This window comes from Rhamphochromis longiceps, linkage group LG19, assembly GCF_057381845.1.
Source record: "Rhamphochromis longiceps isolate RC_006_pf linkage group LG19, R_longiceps_female_GT1.1, whole genome shotgun sequence".
Taxonomy (NCBI): Eukaryota; Metazoa; Chordata; class Actinopteri; order Cichliformes; family Cichlidae; genus Rhamphochromis; species Rhamphochromis longiceps.
The window spans coordinates 2,597,272-2,620,363 of record NC_140575.1 but is presented as its reverse complement, the minus strand read 5'-3'; the positions used below and the strand labels follow the sequence as shown (position 1 = coordinate 2,620,363).

The 23,092-nt window shown below is 41.1% G+C and overlaps 1 protein-coding gene across 1 annotated transcript in view; it reads left to right on the top strand.

The window, feature by feature from the left end:
* The window catches only part of nrxn3a (neurexin 3a), a 205,153-nt gene that overhangs the window by 17,002 nt on the left and 165,059 nt on the right, over positions 1 to 23,092 (top strand). Inside the window, 2 exon segments of the mRNA XM_085390811.1 lie at positions 19,569 to 19,592; positions 20,690 to 20,716. Of these exon segments, the coding sequence (XP_085246937.1) occupies positions 19,569 to 19,592; positions 20,690 to 20,716 (51 nt within the window).

Sequence of the window (23,092 nt, the reverse complement as noted above, 5' to 3'; positions counted from 1 at the left end):
GATATCTTACTGAAAGTAAACAAATACAGCTTTTAGCATATATTCTAAATTTATTCTTCTAAAACACGTGTAAATTATTTAGAGATAATGACCAATGTGATTAAAAAATGCAACTAAAAAGAATCTTACAATATAAATATCAGAAACCAATCTTTGTCAAGTTTCTTGTTGGCCTTTTCCAGCTTTTATCAGACAGATCAGTGAAGCAACAACAGGAAAGCAGGGCAGATATGTGGCAAAGGGTCACAGGTCAGACTTGAACTCAGGCTGGCCGCTTTCAGCCATATGGCATGTAGGCGCCGGCTCAATGCACTGAGCTAACCCGCTCCCCCCGCTCCTCTTCACTTTCATTTGTGCTTTAGCCTTTCATTCTCACTCTACTCTGTCTTTGTGAATTATGCATCATCCCAAGCAGAAGGAGACTCAAAGCAGGAGAGATGTACTGTAGTAGTTAGCAGCCAGTTTACTCACAAACAATAAAGTGAATATCTATGAACAAGTGCCATGTGCAAAACATACAAGCCATCAGGTATGCAAGGAATACCACTTTGCACTTCGGGAGGTAATATAATTGTGACAAACATGTCTGTGGTCACATTTGCTAGTTTTAGCAGCTGACAGAGCAGGTGATCTGCTGTCTCCACTTCTGCCAGTGAGGTTTAAGAGCTGGATATGCCTACTTATCAACTTTACTAGCTCTTTCCACTTTTTCCAGCATATTGGGAACAGTAAGCTAATAGGATACATTAGATAGATACATGGTCATTGTTTAAGTCTTCAATAAAAATTCTTAAAATTCAATATTAGTTTTTCGGCATGTCTGTTTAGGTTTGGCAGAAGATAAGCTGATTCTTTGCTGTGACAAAAAACCGACATCTGATCGATGGTACTTTATTTAGAAGCATGTGCACTTGGTTTTAAACTCATTAAAACAAAGATGCACCTTTGTGTGTTAAAAGTATCTGAGGAATGTGCGATGCAGTAAAACAGCGCTAATTGTTTAACCACTTTAAGTCAACCAGGTTACTGAGAAACCAGTAACTCAGAGGTCGTGCCACATTTTAGCCACATACCAAACAAGCGTTGTTTGAGAAACTAAAAGAAGCAGGTAACAGTGATTTCATTATACTGAGCTACCAGCTGTACTGAACCTGGACATGAGCAGGTAGCTTCTGCTGCACGGCTCAGCTGTGTGTTCATATGAACATGAACCATGGCGGCTGGTGGAAACTTAGTTCTTTAGGTCCCTGAATGGTGAATGTGTGTGTAGATAAGTGGTCAGTGTATTGGTTTACCTTTTGTGTTTCTAATTTGCAGAAAAAAAATCAGTTAGCCAACAATGATGATAGAAAGTAGGTTTTGAATGCCTCATTAATCACTGCGCTCTCACACTTTTTCCTGTACATCATGAATCATCCCTTTAAGTAATCCACTTTCAGCTCTAATCCTCTCCTATCCTCACGTCACCTTTCGGGTACTGAATTAAAAGCAGCACAACCTTACTGGTAGCTGTGTATCCACTGATGAATAAACAGATTTGTCAAAGTCCTCGTGAATCACCTCAAAGTGTTTAGTAAGTAATTTGTAAAAAGCAATTTCTGAGGTGAGCTGGAGAAAACAGAGAGTGTTCAAAGGTTCCTGATTCGGTAGTTGTATTGAATTAAATGCTACGAGGCTCCCAGTGGACATCTGTGAGTGTTTGACTGGTTTGTTGACTGGAACCTTCATCAAAAATGTATGTGTTCACATCTTTCTCTGTGTCTCTCCTTTGCTGCAGACACACACACACACACATGCGCGCGCACACACATACACACACACACACACACACACACACACATGCACACACACACACACACAGGTGCACACACACACATACATGCACACACACACACACACACACACGCACACAGGTGCACACACACACACACGCACATACACACACACACACACATGCACACACAAACACACACACACAGGTGCACACACACACATGCACACACACACACACACACACACAGGTGCACACACACACATACATGCACACACACACACACACACATACACACACATACACACACACACACGCACACACACACAGGTGCACACACACAGGTGCACACACACACACACACACACACACACACACACACAGTTGTTGAATTTTACTTGAAATAGTCTTTCGGCACTTGGAAAGTTGGATCACCTGATGCTACTGTAGCACATTTTCTAACCCCCTATCTTGTACCACTGATAGTGGTCTACAGTCCAGAACAATCTACTTTGTGAGAGAATTTGTATGTTTGTCCGATGTTGACTAACAAATTGTGCTCCTGAAGCCAGTTATTTCATCAAGTTTGGGCTGCTGACACCTTTTTTGGTACGCTAACTGCTAGCGCTAACAGCTCCCACAGTTTGTGCTCGCTGCAACATGTTTTGCATTTAGATGGTAACGTAATGTTAAAGTGCTTCGTGGTATGCAGTGGTATTGAAATGAAGTTTGCCTCCGATCGGTCCTGGCAAAGCGACCGTGGCTCAGGGGGTTGGGAATCGCATCTGTAACCGGAAGGTCGCCGGTTCGATCCCTGGACTCTCTGTCCTGGTCGTTGTGTCCCTGGGCAAGACACTTTACCCTACTTGCCTACTGGTGTTGGCCAGAGGGGCCGATGGCGCGATATGGCAGCCTCGCTTCTGTCAGTCTGCCCCAGGGCAGCTGTGGCTACAACTGTAGCTGCCTCCACCAGTGTGTGAATGAATAGTGGTATTGTAAAGCGCTTTGGGTGCCTTGAAAAGCGCTATATAAATCCAATCCATTATTATTATAAAGCGCTTTCTTCTGATTCTTTGTAGCTCTGATGTGTAATCGGTATACCAGGAAATCGTATATACACTATACACTACCATTTTAGAACACCCCAATTATCCAGTTTTTTATTGAAAACATTTTATTTTTTATTTTTTATTTTAATATCTCATTCACTTACAATGAAAGCATAGTACAAATAACCTATAGACCTTCTAAACTTTTGACTCATCAAAGTAGCCCCTTTGGCAGATATAACAGCTGAACACACCTGTGGCTTCTGTCTACAACAGAAATCAGATATTCTCCCATATCTGTAGCAGAAGTTCCCATAAATGTGGACCTTGTAGGTTGCTTTGGTTTCACTCTTCTGTCCAGTTCATCCCAAACCAGCTCGATGGGGTTTACGTCTGGAGACTGTGCTGGACACTCCATGTTTTCAAGCTCACCATCTTTATTCCTGAGGTAGTTCTGGCACAGCTTCAACTTATGTTTGGGGTCATTATCTTGCTTCATCATGAGGCAAGATAATGGTCGGGTTCATGCCCCGACCTAGTTGGCACCATACCAGAGGGTGCTGCATGAATGCTGTGGTAGCTGTTTTGGTTCATGGTGCCTCCCACTCTACAAGTCGCCGACCCTGGATCCAGCAAACAGCCCCAGACCATCACACTTCCTCCTCCATGTTTGACAGGTGATGACACACACTGTGGAACCATCCTTTCACCTACTCGACGACAAAGATCCTGTGTGATGAACTGAAGATTTCACATTTGATCCATCGGTCCATAATACCTTCTTCCAGTCTTCAGCAGTCCAGTGTTGGTGTTTCATGGCACAGACAAGCCTCTTTGTCTTGCCTGGCTTTCTCGCTGCAACTCATCCTGTCAAACCTGCAGCTTGAAGTCTTCTCTTCACAGCTGAAACAGACTTTCTTACTACGAGCACTGTTAAGCTGCTTGAAGCTGTTGTCCTGTGAGCCGCCATCACATGACCTGATTTAGTCGTGTCTCTGGGTCTGTCAGACTCTTCCTGTCACAGTTTGTTTCATAGTGCAGAAGGAAACTGGACTCACTGACACCTTGACTTTCTTTGCAGTCTCTCTGTAGGACAGACCTACATTTATAAGAGTTATGATGGTCCGTCTCTCTTCCATTGTTAATTGCCTTTTTCTCACCCTGTTTGTACCAACACACTGCTTTCTGCAGCACAGTACTGTTCAGCTGATGCTGACGAGGGTACCACAGTGTGTCCAACACTGCTTTATGCAGACAGACGGGGCTGTAAGTAATCCAGAAAGGTTGGAACACCTGTAGGAATTAGTAGCACCAGCTTCCAAGGCTTGAAAGCTGGTGATACCTGGTGATCCTTCTCCCAGGTGAGGGAGCCAATGAAGCATGTGGATGGCAGGATGTTTTCTGGTTCGGCCGTTTCATCCTCTGAGGCAAAGTCAAAATATCCAAAAAGCAGTGACCATGGAGCCTGATGAGAATTCAATCATTTAGATCATAGGTGTCAAACTCTGGCCCGCGGGCCAAATTTGGCCCGCAGCCTAATTACATTTGGCCCGCGAAGCCATACCAAATTACTATTAGAGCTGGCCTACTGGTATTATACAGCTAATATATATATTGTTTAGTATTAAGCTTTGCTTGTTCCATATTCAGTTTTTCAGCAAAACTTGTTTGAGTCCATAAGAAAAGATTCATTCTTATATCTGGAGGAAGATTTTTTTTTTTTCAATAAATATTAATGTTAGCCCACGACTTTGTTCCAGTTTTGAATTTTGGCCCACTGTGTATTTGAGTTTGACACCCCTGATTTAGATATTTCTGAACAGACTAAACGACAAATGGGTGTTTGGGTGTTGCCACAAACAATGTTGCTACTCCTCTAATGCTAACTTTACAGCTTGCGGCTCCCATTTTCTGACATTACAATGGCACTCATCAACAGTTAGATGACAGGAAAAAAAGAGCAAGGCTATAGTTTACTTTCTAGAGTGGACCGTTGGGAGAGGGGTGTACCAACACCAGAGGTAGAGGCGTCAACTTCAGTAATAAAATTTGCAAATCCTAGGAAGCGCTGAAACTGCTTCTGAGTCGTGAGGGTGTGCCAGTTCACGGCTGCTTTGACTTACTCCAGATTGGTCTTCATTTGCCCACCCTCAAATACAAAACCAAGTAAGGTGACCCATGGGACTCACATTTCTCTGCTTTAACATATAACGAGTTCTCCAGTAGACTCTGTAGCACATGCCACAAATGGACATGGTGTTTCTTCAGACTTCTGGAAAAGTTTAGGATATTGTAGAGATATACAAACATTAAGAGATAAGGGAAATCACAGCATTAGTGGCTAAAACACTGCAGGGTGCTTGTGAGTCCAAAGGGCATAGAAACTTAAAATACTTACAATTTGTAAGGTTTGTGAAAACAGTGGCCCTTTGAAGTTATTAGAAAGCTGAACTTTCAGAGGGAGTTGATTTTTTTTTTATTGTAATTTGGTCCGAAATGTGGTAATTGATGCATGGCCTGAGACTGTTGTCTTTCTAAGCGACAAAGAAGAATCCTGCAACCACAGGAGAAGAGGATGGTATGTACTCAAGGTGATAGAAGTTACATAATCTGCTGTAGGCAACAGAGTACAAGAAGGAGATCTATGGAAGAATCCTAGGTGGTGGGAGAGAGTGTTTTATCTTTACTGAAGACTGTTGGAGAACATGATATGCTTGTGATACCAAGGATAGGTGGGCTGCTCTGGATTCTGACTAGCAGGTGGAACAGCAGACTGGAGACAATGTGATGAACAAAACAGGCTGCAAAATCTAAAAGATTGCATGCTCATGGTGATTGCTGGAAATAACATGGAGGAGTCTGGTGGTTACTGTAGCGATAATGTGACCATCTATTGAAGATGCTGTAATGGGAGTGTATGGGTGTGTGTTCTTCTGTGGGTACCCTCCATGTCTGAGTGGATGTGTGCTGTATGTTGATATATGTCTGTCTTGTATGGGTGTGTCTGTGTTTGAATTGGGAACAGGACCATGCGTTTCTGCAGAATTTCCTGAGGAAGCTGGTCATTGAAACTGAAGTCTGTCCTGTCAGTTTCTGGTCATGTCTCTTAACCAGTTCTCTTCATCTAAGTTTAGCTGTGTACACATTACAATGCTACTTTCAAAAGAACGTTATTTGGATTTCAGTATATTACAAGACTTTTACAGTTGAGCTTTAGTCATTAAACATGAGGCAAAGGATCAAATGTGACAATCAGAACTTTCAAAAGTAAGTTAAAGAACTATTAATACTACTAATGTAATATAGTAGATAAGAGGAGAAATACACACAAGGTTATTTTGGTCTCCTAACCACATGGAGACAGTCCACCAAATCATCAAGCAACTAAAGCAGTTATTCAGTACAGATGCAATCAGACTGCTGCTCCACACACCTGGACAAGAAGCAAACTGTTAAGAGAGCTGGTTTTCAAATTTGTGCAAACCCTCTCTTTATTGTGCAGGTTCAACACAGGTCATCAGTTCCAAGACTACGGTGCACCTGGAAAATATTCACAGCACTTCACTTGCTCCACATTTTGTCATGTTACAACTTTATTCCAAAATGGACTTTGGGGTGGCTGTGGCTCAGGTGGTCGAGCAGATCAGCTACTGATCGGAAGGTTGGTGGTTCGATCCTTGGCTTCCCCAGTCTGCATGCTGAATATCCTTGGGCAAGATACTAACCCTGAGTTGCCCTCCGATGCGTTCATCGTGTGAATGTAGTTCAGTTTGCACTTGTGTTTAGAAGTGCTTGTGTGAATGAGGCATGTTGTATAGAGTGCTTTGAGTACTCCAGGAGAGTAGCAAAGCACTATATAAGAATCAGTCCATTTACCATTAAATTAAAAAAGTTAAACAAACAGTTTTTAAACATAATAAACCAAAAATTATAACATGTACATAATTATTCACAGCCTTTGCTTAGTACTTTGTTGAAGCACCTTTAGAGATTTACAATTGCAGCCTGAAGTCTTTATGAGTATGATGCTACAAGCCAGGCACACCTATTGTCTCAAAATATTCTTTGCTGAACCTCTCAGGCTCCACCAGGTATGATGTGGAGCATCTGTGTCATTTTCAGATCTCTCCAGTGTTCAACTGGGTTCAAGTCTGGGCTCCAGCTGGGCCATGCAGAAACACTCAGTGAGGTCCCAAACCCATTTCTTTCTTATCTTGGCTGTGTGCTTGGGGTTGTGGTCCTGTGGGAAGATAAACCTTTGCCCCGCCAGAGCGCTCAGACCAGGTCATCATCAAGGATGCCTCTGTACGCTGCTGCATTGAACCTTTGACTCTGAATAGTCTCTCAGATCCCGCTCCTGAAAGTCTTCCCCACAGCATGATACTGCCACCCTCATGCTTTACTTCTGAAGGCTGTTAACTGTTACCATTCATATTAAAGAATATGTTTTATTTAAAATGTCCCACAGTATTTTAAGTGTGGTACAAAGTATCCATGAAACGCATCTTGGTTTTCTTTTTCTTTCTTCTTTGTTCAGCAGTTATTGCTTTCTACCCAACTTCATTATCAGTCTATTTTCTCACCTGGTTCTCACTGCATATGCACATTTGATAACAGCATAACACACTGCTTAGTTATGTGAAATAACCAGTAATAACCAATAATCAGTGAACATACTCAAACAGGGGCTACAGGGGCTGTCAAAGTACGGAGGCATCCGTGATGATGACCTGGTCTGACCACTACCACTACAAGTCCATCGCTGCTTGTTTCTTTTCCTCCTCTCCTTCACTATCGTCCTCTGTCACTCAAAAGGTAAAATGAACAGGGAAACAGATTTACAGTCCAATAAGGTTTATAGCAATATTCTAATATTGAATAAGGGCTGTTGGACAATAGCTAATGTCCATCTAACTTAGAGCTGGGCGATATGAGATTTTTTCATATCACGATATGTTTTTTTCATTTCAGGCGATAACGATATCTATCACGATATAAGCCAAATAACTATATTTGTAAGATTTAAATGTGCCGTTGCTCACAAGTAAAATGTGAAATAATCAGCAGCTTGTTTTTATTTAAATATTTATTTCCCATAATAAGTTCAACAGGGTAGATGTACTTAAGGAACATGAGACTTTTTCAGCTAAATAAAGGCAAATATTGCAAACTACACAAAAGGCAGCCGCTAAAGCGTTTAAGTTTCAAAATAGAACAAACGAAACAGACTAAATTGTCAATTCCACTTAGAAACAAAATATTAATTCTAAAAATAAATCTTAGTTTGTTTTACAGAAGAACAGACAAAACTGACTAACTTTTGTCAATATCAAATAAACTGAGAACTAAAAGGAAATTCTCAATCTCTCCTTGTTGTATAGCTGAGCTTTTCAAACAGTTTTAACAGTTACTTTAGTCTGACAAAAGCCGAATGACGAATCAGCGCTTCCAGTCAGAGACTGAGGCTACGTCCACACGTACACGGGTATTTTTGAAAACGGAGATTTTCCGTTTTCGTTTTAAAAAATAATCCCGTCCACACATAAAGGCAGAAATGAAGGAAAACGCTGCTATGAACATGCCAAAGCAGCAGGTGGCGCTAGATTCCTAACCGTGCAGAAATGTTGGCCAATCAGAAGTCTAGAAGCCTCGGTGGGAAAAAGTAAACAAAGCTGGGGCATAGAAGCAGAACCGAGTCGTATGTGTGGAGGGACAGTAACTGTGTGTATATGTAAGCATTTAAACACTGCAGAGAGTAGAATTAACAGTATTGTAGAAATTCATTTCACCGAAACAATAACGTGGCGCACAGTGTGACGCATGCACCAGTTTATTGTATTTCCAGACTTGCTTTCGGCACAATTTACAGTGCACGCTACTCTGTTTTTTGTCAGACTTGAAATAGCCGAAATACCTTCACACTACGGAACTTCTATGGCTCTTCCGTTCGACAATCTCTCCGGCATTGGAACCATCATCTGTTTTCTCTTCGGTCACGCTCGGTTGATTTTTCTAGTCGGCACACTCATTTCCTCCATTACCCGCTGGCTGCTTCCCAAACAAACACACGTGCGGCTTGGCACTTGTGCTGTATGTAACAAGTCACGCGACGTGACGCTGCGGCTGTGATTGGTTCGGCTCTGCGCTACTTAATTTGGATTGGCTGACCTTTTTTTTTTTTTTTTTTTTTAAGAGGACAAGAGCGGCGAGGTCTATCGCGATAGCTTAATTTCTCTATCGAGTAAAAGTTATATCGCGATACATATCGTTATCGTTCTATCGCCCAGCTCTAATCTAACTGTACTGTAAACAATCACCTAAGCCCAGTTTGACCACATTAAGAAACTGTAACAAACGAAGACAATAAAGTACATCAGTTCCTTGGCCAGCAGACTGAAGGTTAAAGTTACAGTTAAAGTTGGCTAATGTTAGCTAACGTTTTAACACTGTTTAGAGAGCAAGTCTACATAAACAGACACTTCTAAGTCATATGAATGACTCTGCGTTTTTGCACTTTTGCTTGCTAGTGTTTCAGGTAATGTTTGTTTTCAATCTGCATCACTGATTTCTGTCATGAAATGAACCTTTGACTTTCTTTCTACTGCACCAACACATCTTATTTACTAATGATAAGCCTGCACACAATGCCTCTTAGTGAGTGATTTTATTTATATAGTGCCAAATCACAACAACAGTCACCTCAAGGCACTTTATATCAAGACATTAAAACTTTGTTTTATTCTAACTTTTACTGTCTTCAGTAGACAAGCTGTCAAAATGTAACATTAGAAAACAATGTCAGAAAATGATACTGAAATTCATTGCTATTGCCATTGTTAGCTGGAGCACTTCATAAAGGGGTTTAAAACCTACCAATGGTTCCTCCAACTTTCTTTGTCTTCTTCTGAGAGTCACGTCATTCCCTCTGTGAATGATTCTGCCAGTTCTCCGAAGGCTGTGCTCTGCTTCACTGAATTACAGAAAGCTTGAAACTCTTTGTGGAGAATTTCAAGTAGTGACAGACATGCATCAAAACTGGATCGTTTTTTTATCTATCGACTCCAGAACGTCCACCATAACGTTGGAAATGAAAACTAACCAGTCAAATGTTGGTAATCACTGGTGTGCCATCATATTCAATACTGCCGAGACTTTCATTGAAATATGTCGTTATTACAGCTTGTTGTGTACACACACACACACACACACACACACACACACACACACACACACACACACACACACACACACACACACACACACTTCCTCCCCCTGATTACCACTGGATCAGCTTGTTTGACATTTGAGCACAGTTGACAGTCTTCACTTTAAACTGAATTAATATGTAATGTATATCAGATTGACTTCCATCTGCCTGCGTTCGTGTTAACTCCCTAACATGCCCAATTTGTCCATGCTAAGAGGATTTAATGGATCGCAAGTCAGTCACACCATTGCTTCATTTCTGTGAGTGGCCCAAACGAATACAGGAAGATATTCTTCACTGATCTAAGAGCAGAATTGGTTTTTAACCAAGAACATTGTATCTTTTGCTGCTAACTAAACCTATGAGCTGCTCCAGAATAAACTCACTAGTCTGTTTTTGCAAAATATCTTTGCATTCGTGACAGCTAGAATTTGTCATAACTCACTTGCATGACTTTTTTCTTTCTCTTTTTTTGTTTTTACCATTTTACCTTTTTAATATATTTTATATATTGTATTTGATAAATAAGAATTGACTCATCTGTCAGTAATAATGGATAAGAGCTAAAGTTTGGGTCAAATATTTAATTAAATGTAACCTAATTGAGTGTATTTAATTAGGTTAACATAACAACACTGCTTTACTTGTCTATAGTCTTTTACTTTTTCAAAATGCAGATAATAAAAAAATCAATCAAACTAGTTTATATATCTGTGATTAGGGCTGGGCCATATTATACCGTTCACGGTAATACCGGTATAATGTTAGGCAACGATAGGAAAATGAAATATCGCGATAGAATGGGAGTAAAACGCGCATGCGCAGTGCCTTTGTTTTCATACGCACATGGCCGATTGTTGAGTGAAACAGATGAACCAGAATTGGTTTGTAAAAATGGTGCAACTTCTGTGATGTGGAACTGGTTTGGTGTTTGTCCGTCAGATACACAACAAAGCACATTTTTTTGCAGAGCATGCAAGCGGCCGTCGTTATTGTCGTATTTGTCGGACTAAGATGCTCTTAAATCTGGGAGTAATCTGGATCCTAAACTCCGTATTCTTCAGGTCAAACAACACTGCAGCATCACTTAGAGTTAAAAACTGTCTAAATTCTTTCATCTTTAATAAAACGATCAGCATTGCTGCTTTACCAGGTGTAACTATAAAGTTTAACTTCCAGGCATCCATGAAAACAAAAGTTATTACATTTAACGGAGTTAGAAGTTAGCAGGAAGCTAGCGGAAGTTAGCTCGCTAGTTTCGCTAGTTACCTAAGCATGATATTGCATGTTCTGACTGAGAGATTTCTGAAAAAAATCAAACGTACAGCTCTGCTATCACTTCCAACATAAATGAAGACAGGAAACTAAACAGCAGTGACGTTTGTAGGGTTACTGAAGTTGGGCTAGCTGGTATATAATGATGTGCTACGTGATCGCTAGCGACACAGCTATGTTAGCATAACATAAACAGTGAAGCTGGAGGACGAACACTAACACTTTTCCACTTATAAAAGTTAACGTGAAGGTTCTTCATGGTTAGAGACAAATGCAATCGCATGGCAGGATGCTGTAAACGGACCAAACTTCAGTCAGGAGAACAACTGAGATAATCCATCCACAATACGAGGTTAGTCATTAATATACTGCAACAACATGGGAATAGAGCAGCTGCCAGAGAATTCAACATTAATGAATCAATGGTACAGAAGTGGAGGAAGCAAGAAGAATGAGTTTAATAAAGTTTGATTTATCTGACTGCTTTGTTTCGCTTAATGTGCCTTATAATCCCGTGCACCTTATGGTCCGAAAAATGCGTACTGCACACTGCAGTTTAATGTTGCAAAGCACCTCTTTTTAACTTCAGTGGATATTATACATGGTTATGCTCAGGATATGTCAGCCCATTTCTACTGGAAATGCCTTTTGGTTAAACTTTCAGCAAGGAATTTGCATTTGCACTGTTACATTTTTATAAAGCTTTAATGTACATAAAAACCAGCTTCTTGTTTAAGTGAAAATAAATGGAAGGTTGTCTTTTTGCGCTAGTAATGTTGTGGAGTTGTATTTTGTCTCGCATCAATTATATCGTCGGTTATATCGTTATCGCAAATTTTCAAATATATATCGTGATAAATATTTTTGGCCATATCGCCCTGCTCTATCTGTGATTGGTTCAGAAAATGTTTTTGATTAAATTGGGCCTGTTAGAAAACCTGATTAAAAAACTTAAAGTGAATTAACACTAATTCAAATATCATCCCATTTTGCTTTTGAGACTACCATATTTCTCAAGACAATGGTGTGGCAGATCACATTTCAATATTTCCCTAGTTACCTGTAAATCACCGGTGTCAACAAAAGTTAGATAGCTGTTCTGTTCAGTCTTATAATGCCAGTTTACAACAACAGCTGTCTCAAAGCAAGCCTTACTATATTAGAAAAGCCCAATGATCAGATGATCTCTTATGAGCAAGCACTTGGGAGAATTGATAAGTTAATAGAAGAATTTCAGTTTAACAGGAAGAGACCAAACATAGCTGCAGTAGAGACAAAAGGGAATGACTTGCAATAGTAACAAAGAGCAACAGCTACCTAAATTGTACTTTATGTACAGAAGTCCGTTATCTTGCAGCAGTATTAATTCATGACTGCATACAAATCTGGATACTGTGGCTCTTCTGAAAAAGAAAGCAACCAGTCAGAGACATTTGACTCCCTGGTACAACCCACAAATATGAGCCTTCAAGTAAAGAACTCATAAGTTGGAGAGGAAATGACACCTTGCTAATTTAGAAGATCTTCATTTGGCCTGGATAAATAATTGCTCTATAAGAAAAAAAAAGGGTCTTTGTAAAGCTAGGACATCTTACCATATGTAAGAAAGAGGAAAATGGGAACCTGCCAGGTTGTCAGCCTTGTACCCAGGCTAATAGAGAGTTTGAGCTCTGTTGAGCTATTGCTTTAGCTTTGACTAGTGATGACTTCACTCATTTCTTTAAAAGTCGCCTTCCCACAGACGTGCCTGTAGTGGTCGCTGATGTTTGCTAGTACTGTTACCCTCCTATCCTTATTTACTTATTTTCATTCATTTTCTCCTTTAAATCATCAATAAGTCTAATTCCTACAATTCATTAATGTTTCAGTTTTAAATATGATCAGTTTATCTTTATTAAAACAGACCTGTTTTACGATTGCGGCAATTAATTATTTACTTAAAAAAGCTTTTACTGTCATAGCAAATTATTGTATAGACCAATTTCTATGCTTCATTTTATTAACAAAATATTGTAAGAATAGTTCAAAAATAGCTGGACAAGTGTATGCAAAGAACTTGTTTATTTGCGGAGTTTCAGTCAGGATTCAGACTATAGTGCAGAAACAGCACGAGTGAATGTTACCAATTATCTTTACATTGCCTCAGAAAGTGGACTTATTCGATTCAGTTTAATTCAATTCAGTGTTATTTTATATAGTGCCTTGAGGCAACTTATCGTGCTACACCTCAGTGCATCATTTGATATTCTTGACAATAATATTTTATTATATAGATTAGAGCACACAATTGGTATCAAAGGAACTGTGCTGTAATGGTGTGACTCGACTCTATCTGACAGACTTCCATTTGTTGTTAATGTAAATGAGGAATCTTCTTAGTTATGGGGTTCCGTTACTTACACTACACCAATGCCAAGTAGCTGGTGGACCTAATATCAGACCACAGCAACCTTTCTGAACAGGCAGACATCCAAGACTGGCTTTCCAGTATGAGGAGTTGGACACCACCAAGCCCTGACATGATTCACGCCTACTGGCTGAAGAAGCTGACTGCACTCCATCGTACATATGAACCAGCTAATAACCAGCCAGTCAATGAGAGATACCCAGAATGGCTAACCGAAGGCTGGGCAGTCCTGACACCCAAGGACCCCCAGAAGGGACCGGTCCCCTCCAACTACCGACCAATAACCCGCCTCAGCACCACGTGGAAGCTCCTGTCAGGCATCATAGCGGCTAAGATGAACATGGCTCAATAGATGAGAAAGGAATTTGCAAGAATACCAGAGGCAGAAAACACCAGCTACTGGTAGATGGAGCAGTCACCCGAGACTGCAAGACTAGGCTGACCAACCTGTGCACCACCTGGATTGACTACAAGAAGGCCTATGACTCAATGCCCCACACCTGGATCCTGGAAGGCCTAGACCTATGCAACATCAACAGGACTTCATCAGGAACTCAGTGGGGGTGTCTCTCTTCTCTTCTTGTCCTTAGCGGGTGACCAGCGGTGGTGGTCTGCCGCGCAACCAGTACGCTGCTGTAGGTGCCGCAGGTTCTCTTGCTTGACCAACGATTATCTTCCACGCTTTTCGATCTAGGGCGATGGTTCTTGCCTGCTCGAGGTCAAGTCGAAGGGCCTTCAAATCATCCGGGATTTGTTTCATCCATGTCTTCTTTGGTGCATTTCGATGCACCCTCCAATCGGTGGGGCGGGTCAACCAGAGTAGGCCATGGGGGTAGCGGCTCGGGTCCATTCGACAAATGTGGCCAAACCAACGAAATCGGCGGCGCTGGATTAGGTGGCCGATCGTCGGTTGGCTGCCGCAGCTGGTGAGGTAGATGTCATTCGAATGACGGTCGCGAAGGGAAACGCCGAGAATGCATCTAAGGCAATGCATTTGGAAAACTTTGAGCTTGCTCAGGTTGTGTTTGAGCATTGTCCACGTCTCTGCGGCGTAAAGTAGAATGGGCATGATTAGGGTTCGGTAAAGGCGGATCTTTGTCGCCAATGAGATGTTGTTCTTCTTCCAGATGCACCAGAGCAGGGAAGCGAATGCTGCCGCCGCCTGCCCAATTCTGGAGCGTCTCTCCACTGATGATGCCACTTTCTTCTCCTCGACGAGGGACCCCAGATATTGAAATTGTTGGACTTGTTTGATCTGCACACCGTCGAGATGGATGATCGTTGGTAAGCCGTCGGTGGTCAGGACTTTGGTCTTCTCGGCATTAACCTTGAGGCCGTACAGTTTGGAGTGCACTCCAGTGGGGGTGTGGCGTACAACACTAGAGGCCAACCTCAAGCCCATAGCACAAGTCACCATCAAGTGAGGGATCTACCAAGGAGACGCTCTGTCCCCACTGCTGTTCTGCATAGGCCTGAATCCCCTCAGTGAGATCATTAACAAGACTGGCTACGGATACCAACTACAGAATGGATCAGTTGTCAGCAGTGTTGGGACTAACTAAACTAAACTAAATTATGATAGGACCCTAAAAAAATTACTATGTACAATAATGGATTTCTATACATTTTACATCAGATGAAAACATTTGTTGCAAGATTCAGATAATTATTTGTTAAAAGTGAGACATTTTAAATGAGAATAAGAATGAAAAGTATTTCTTTGTGCCCCCCTTTCCCTTTTAATGCCCCACCTGCCCCCCTGGCAAAACTTTCCTAGACCCGCCCCTGCACAGTTACCAGCTGTCAGCTACATTAAAAAAAAGGATCCTGGTGTTATTAGTCTCTCAGAAACAGTTCATAACTTCAACTCATTCATGTCACCTAAAAGGTAAACCTGTTTCTCCATCACCTGTTCAGCTCTGATGATTCAGTAAGGACATCTCCTGGTTTCATCTTCATGTTTCCCTCTCACCACATATCCAAACCGACATCATGACCAGCAGCTTTACAGCTGTGGCTCCAGCAAACATCAGCTGATACTAGAAATTAATATTAAACACATTCTAACAACAGCTGATCAAGCTTAAACGTGCTGCTGTTGTTTAACGCGACATCTGCTGGTTTCCTCTTTCTGGCGCAAAGTGGACGATAAATAAACAAGAGAGAAAAGCCGATCAGCTGATCATTGATCAGTTTCATGATTGAAGTAGAAACAGGAGAGGGAGGGGGAGAGGATGAGAAAAGAAGAGGCAGCTGTGCAGCAAAGACAATAATTCCAGCTTTGTGTCTTTTTCATTGTAGCTGAAGTCCGGGACAAACTGTTCCTTTTCACCTCAATACGAAACGTGTAATATTGTCTTTTCGATTCTGTTTTTTACTGGACGGTTGGAAACTCTACTAACTAACCTTATAAATAAAATAAGACAAAACAAGTTCAACATCATTAACATCATAGCACCCGCCCAGCTGTATATAAACTCCGTCATGCTAGCTAGTACGCAGTACGAGTTATTGTAACTGACTGTAAAAACTCAGCATAACGAGAATAAACTCCACCTAAACTTGGTTTATATCTGACCCAGAGAGACTGCAGGTCATAACTTCTTACCTGAAGTTCAGTTCACCGCCTCGGGTCTCTGCTCCTCCTGCATTTCATCCACCTGCCAGCGTGTTGCACCTGCTGCCCTCCACCACTTGCTAATGTTACTGAATCTGTGGAAGCCCCGCCATACCCACCACCAAACAACTGAGTTATTTTTACACATCTCCCAGCATCTGGCCAATCCAACACCTTTCATTGTTTATACCGTTTATACCGGGAAAAAAACGAAAAAAAGAAAAATTGCCGATGGCCAGTCCAGCTATGCCTATTTGGGATTAATGACATACTGAAAAATGAAGCAGTACATGTGATGCTTTTGAGATGCTATAGCATGGAGGATCACAATCTGCTGGTACTTTTCTGCGTTTATCATTTTGACAAGATCCTCAGCACCACTGGTTGAAATGTAGTCCCAGTCTATGTGTGAAGTTTGCATTTTCAAAGTTTCAACTGAACACATGGAAAGATATTTCATGCTGTTGTGACAGGCTCCCAGGAACAACAATAGCAGAGAAATACAATCTAAAATTTGTTCTTTGCTAACTTGTTCTTTATAGATTCCACAATTATTCATTTCTTGAATTAAGTGATTTACAGGTTAACTGGATTAAGAAGCAAGCAAACAAACAATGTTCCACCTAAAATTGGTTTCCAGTGGCTTTAAATCACTGATTTTGTTGGGTTTCTCTCCAAGCCTGTGTTCAAGGTAAATAAATATTAGTTGCAATGATAATTTGTACTGCTTTTAACAGCATACAGTATGAGTTCTGTGTAGCAAACTAAGTTATACAGAGATCTATTTTTTTGTTGCCATCATTGTCTTAGTGGATTATTTTGCTAATGTAAGTAAATTTGTACGTAAAAAATAGATTGAAACTCATATAGAAGCTCAGTTTTCTTGCATCTGTGACAAAAGCTCAAATAGCTCCATATTTCCACATTTGTATCTGTGGATATGCAAACATGCAGTTGTGATCACAAGTTCACATCCAATCATCATCATCTAACCCACGCAGGGTCAAATCAAATCAAATCAAATCAAATCAAATCACTTTTATTGTCACATCACATGTGCAGGCACACTGGCACAGCACATGCGAGTGAAATTCTTGTGTGCGAGCCCCACAAGCAACAGAGATGTGCAAACACAACAACACAAACGAGCAAAATACAAGAATGGCCAACCTGAAACTAATAAATATATGTACAATATATAATAGTGTATGCATTTCTGGATGTGTATACTAAATATTTTCCTACGTGTGTGTGTGTGTGTGTATACACATTTTTACAAATTAAATAGTAAAAAAAAAAAAAAAAAAAAAAAAAAAATAATAAAATATATAAAATATACAGAGTTGAATATGTGCAGAACAAGTGGCATTTATATACAGTGTGGAGTGCATAATGTTGAAGTTCCAGTAGTGAAGCTGAGGTGTCTATGACGTGTTCAGCAGTCTGATGGCCTGATGGAAAAAGCTGTCTCTCAGTCTGCTGGTACAGGACCGGATGCTGCAGAACCTCCTTCCTGATGGAAGCAGTCTGAACAGTTTATGGCTGGGGTGACTGGAGTCCTTGATGATCCTCCCCGCTTTCCTCAGGCAGCGCTTCCTGTAGATGTCTTGGAGGGAGGGAAGCTCACCTCCAATTATCCGTTCAGAGCACCGCACTACTCGCTGGAGAGCTTTGCAGTTGTAGGCGGTGCTGTTGCCATACCAGGTGGTGATGCATCCAGTGAGGATGCTCTCAATGGCACAGTGATAGAAGGTCCTGAGGATGCGGGGGCTCATGCCGAATCTTTTCAGTCTCCTGAGAAAGAAGAGGCGCTGCTGCGCCTTCTTCACTGTTTTGTTTGTGTGTACTGACCACGTAAGATCCTCAGCCAGGTGTACACCAAGGAAGCGGAAGCTGCTCACTCTCTCCACAGCAGCGCCGTTGATGGTGATGGGGGTGTGTACTTCTCTGCACCTCCGGAAGTCCACTATCAACTCCTTTGTCTTTGCGACGTTGAGGGTGAGATGGTTGTCTTGACACCAGTGGGTCAAAAGTGCATATACAGGCTCAAATAAATAAAGTGTGTAAAATCTCACTGCAGTCAGCTGAATTCTGCATTATTATTTTATACTCGGATAAAGCGGATGAGGATGGATGGATGGATGGATGTTTTATAACATGACAAGGCCAAGGCCTGTTAAACGTTTTGTTAGTGATCATGATTGACTTCTTTCTGTCAGCATAATTTGTTTGGCAGCACTCTTCTGATTGGCCTGAAGATCCAAGAGCTAAGAAAGAGAACTGTGGTCAGTTATCCAACCAGAGTTTTGTCACAAGCTTGTTGATACAAACGTATCCTGTTAAGGTTCAACTTGCTAAGGGACATTTCACCAAATATTCATGGGGATTAATGTAGACATGTAGATCCTGTATTTATACTGAGGTTGGGGATTGCACCTAATACTTAAATAAAGATCTGTTCTGTAAATGGTAAATGGCCTGTATTTATATAGCGCTTTTACTAGTCCCTAAGGACCCCAAAGCGCTTTACATATCCAGTCATCCACCCATTCACACACTGGTGATGGCAGCTACATTGTAGCCACAGCCACCCTGGGGCGCACTGACAGAGGCGAGGCTGCCGGACACTGGCGCCACCGGGCCCTCTGACCACCACCAGTAGGCAACGGGTGAAGTGTCTTGCCCAAGGACACAACGACAGAGACTGTCCGAGCCGGGGCTCGAACCGGCAACCTTCCGATTACAAGGCGAACTCCTAACTCTTGAGCCACGATCGCCCCTGTACAGTTACTCCACCCTGAAAGATGCCCATAATGAGTCTCAGACCACAACCGTAGATCTTTGACATTAGGGCCTTTCTGGCTTTAACATTTGACATTTTTATTTTTTCTTTGCATGTCTTCGTGCTGTAGTAACAGTATACTATTACAGAATAAATGAGGTAATGTGACTTCAATGCAGGATAAGGGGAAATGCACACATGCGTGAGAACAAATGCCTTTTTGTGCTGAACATTTCTCTTTGTATTTCCTGTCGTGATTGTGGTTCAAAGTGCTGCTGCTTTAAGTGCTACTTGCTGAAACATTCTGCATTGTAAAGAACATGCAAAAGGCTGAGTGTACTGCCAGCCCTCTGTATGAACTATGTGTGTAATTATTTGCATGATAGTCAGCATGCAAGAAACAAGTGTGTTTCTAATACTACCTTTGCTTGTTTTCTTTGTCTCCTTTTTTTTGCTCTAGAAATCAACAGCAACAACATGCCAGGTGAGTGTTTTTAGTGAATAATGTCAGATGGAAGCAGATATTCAGACAAGTGCAAACAGACTTGGTGACGACAATGTGAAGCTACTGTTCCAGCTTAATGAAATGTTCCTGTCTGTGCTTTAACATAATTCACATTGCATTCCCTGAAATGGGATATTTCTTTTACAAAGGAGGGACAAATGACTAAGACTATTACTATGACACTATGTGTTAATTATTCAACCATGTGCAGATATTAGGTTTATCTTTCAGTTACAAATGTCCATAATATTTCTGTTTATTCCTTCAGAAATCTGATTTTCAACACAGATTATAGGATCCTGCCTCTTGGGCTGTCTCATCATACCAGTAGTTACAGATTACTTACCTCTAACAAGTTCTATAGAGATATTTAAGTATCTGATTGAAAACAAAGAATTTATTAAACTAGAGCATTGCATTAATTCTCATTATTTTACTGTCTTTGCACAAAAGTGATGAAATTCAGTTCTTGTGGACTAAAACTTCACAGGACATTCATGGTGTGTCAAATGCTTGGACAGCTCACGAGCTGGCCTTCAGGAAATCATATTTAAAATATTATATATTCTGTCACAATTCATTTTAAAGCAGCTATAATACTAAAAAAAGACTAAACCAAAAAATAGAACTGGACAATAACCAGAAACAGAAAAACAGACATGTCACTCCCATCAACTGGATGTTTAAATAAGCAGCTGTGTGTTAGCGTGACAGGGACATAAACTAATAAACTGAAGACATTTCAATAATGTGTTTATAATTTGTGTTTGCTGCCTCAAACAGCCAAAGAGCAAAGAGCAGAAATCGCATTTTTATGTCTGTACAGCAGGTCAGTTGAGTTCTGCTACACAAACGTAAAAAGCACACATGAGCTTTTTATGTGTTATACTCGTTACGAGGAAGCCTCCTGCTCAGGCACAGGAAGCTTTGTGGCACCTGTGTGATCTGATGTTATGCTTTCACTATGGGTAAAAGCATGAATCATCACAATACCAGAGGGTATTGAAACTAAGTGTTCTCTTTGCTGAAATATTCTCTCTCTTTCCTCTCTTTTATACCTTTCCTATTTTCTTAAGGCCTTGCACATATGATGGCAGAGCAAGGTATGCCTCTCTTTATGTCTTTGCTACAAGTCTATCTTTGGTTGTGACTCTGTTGTGCTGTGCTGTGGTTGTTTTTGATGGTGTTGTTCAATACACGATGTTATTTTATTTCCCCTCTCTCCTTCTTTTTACTGTCCTAAGAAAACTGTAACAAACAAAGCTTGTTTTTTTCCTGAAATGTGTTGTCCTGGAGAGACTGTAGCTACAGTGGGCAGCATCAGACGTAGTCTGTAGAGTGTTTCTGGAAATCGGGCAGAGCCAAGCGTTACAGGGTGGAAGTTGAAGGAGGAAGTTCAGAGATGAAGTGAGACAGAAACAGCCAAGGAGGTGTATGATTTATACTGTGGACAGAGGAAAGAAGACAAGGACAATTGTCTTTTGGTGGAATGAGGATGCACAGGACAGAAAAGGCATTTCCCAAAGGAAGGAGTGGGAAAGGCAAAGAAAAAGGCTTTTATTGGTTTGTATGTAAAACGTGACACTAAGGAGAAAGATGGATTGGCAGTGATTGAGCTAGAAACAATGTGAAACAGGTCAGGGTGATTAGTGATAGAGATGGACACGGGTGTTCACTGCGCACACTAAAAAAAAAGGAATAGAGATGGAAATGTAGTAACAAGTTACAGGTGTGGTACGAAGATGGGAGGAGTACTCTGAGAAGCAGATAAATGAAGAAAGATGAGAGAGAGATTAGGATGGATGGAGGAAAGTTAGTGATTCAGAAAGTGCAGAGAATTAATAAGGAGGAAGTGAGCAGCTTTAAAAAGGGATTGAGAGTGAAAGGCACTTGGTCCACATCACACACTGGTGCAGGTGTGTAGATGTCTAGGAGAGAGGAGCTGTGCCGGTACTGATGGCTACAGAGGGAGTGGAACCATACCATGAAGCTATGAGAAAGAGTTTTTAAAGTGACCCGATGATCAGTGAGCAGCAGAACGAGAATTACAAATGTGATGCTTGCTCTGAGAATGTTGATGGAGAAGTATAGAGAAGGTCAGAAGGGCTGCACTATTTCTATCTGGAGAAAACGTGTCGTAATGTCAAGAGAGACACACTGAGATGTCTAGTGAGAGTAGGAAGACCGGAGAGGTGAAAGTATGCAGTGGAAAGAAGAGGAATGAATGTCAGTAGAAACGGGACAAAATGCATGAGTATGAATGAAAGGGTAAATTAGTGAAACAGCTCTGCATGGTCATGTAATATATATTGTAAGTTTATTTTCATGCATGCATCTCTACTTTTAGATATTATACAAATTTCCTCATTTTCCTGATGAGTGTTCTATCCGCCCCTTTTCCCAGAAGTCCTCTATTTGAGTAGTTACTGCTCGTGGCTTTCATGTGTTTGAGATGTACAGTTACATCAAAGATGGTGCTGTGCATTATTGAATTCTATGACATGATATGGTTGGTGTCTGCTATAATTTGGACTAAATTTCCCTCTTCTTCTTCTCCCCTCTCTGGGCACTCTTGGCTGTGGATTCTGTGCTGTCTCCGCCTCCCCTGCTCTTCTAGCTAAAAGCAAAGGTACAGCTTTTTCAAAATCTTTCCTTTTCCACCTCTATGAAAAGCGACGGTTGCTCTGTGAGTGTTTAAGAGCAGTGCAGTGTTATGTGTTTGATGTTTTAAAGGTGTGTATTTGTCTGTATTCACTTCTCTTGTGTAATGGCTTTTCACAGAGAGTGCTTGGAGTAAGCAAGTAATTAAGCCAACTTTAATTGAAGAAGGAAAAAAACACACTGTGTTGCTTTCTGCTTGTTTATAAAAGCGTGCATGTGTTTTGTAATTTGATCTGAGTTGTATACAGTACACCTGTGCAGAAGCTGCACATGTTAAAAGAACAAGCGTCACTGTGGGGCAGTTTACAGAACAACCAGGAGAAAATAAAGGATCTTCTCCTGGCTGATGGAACCAGTGACAGAGCAGGTTGTCCTTAAACAATGCTCAAAATGTAACCAGTGTGTTGTGGTCTGAGAACAATGTAGGTGCATTTAGTTTATTTATGTTACTGATAATTCATCTTATCAAGCAAAATCATGCAAACAGACCACTGATACAGAACAGCAGATCATTTAAGCTTTCCAGTAATTTAGTTTTTAGATAGATGCTGTTGATGTTCAATACCCGATTCTGCATCTCTTAATATAAACGTGCTCCAGAGAAGGGAAACTGCTGTTGGTGACCTTTTGGGCAGATTTCTGCAGCGCCGTCTTGTCAGCCTCAGAGCAGTTGCCATAACAGACAATTATAGAAGAAGTCAGAACACTCTCCACCAGAACACGGTACCCCAAGATCAGCTACTTCAGCCTCCTCATGAAAAACAGTCATTGATCAGCTTCCTTCATAATACTGGCTGAATTCGTGGCCCATGTGAGGT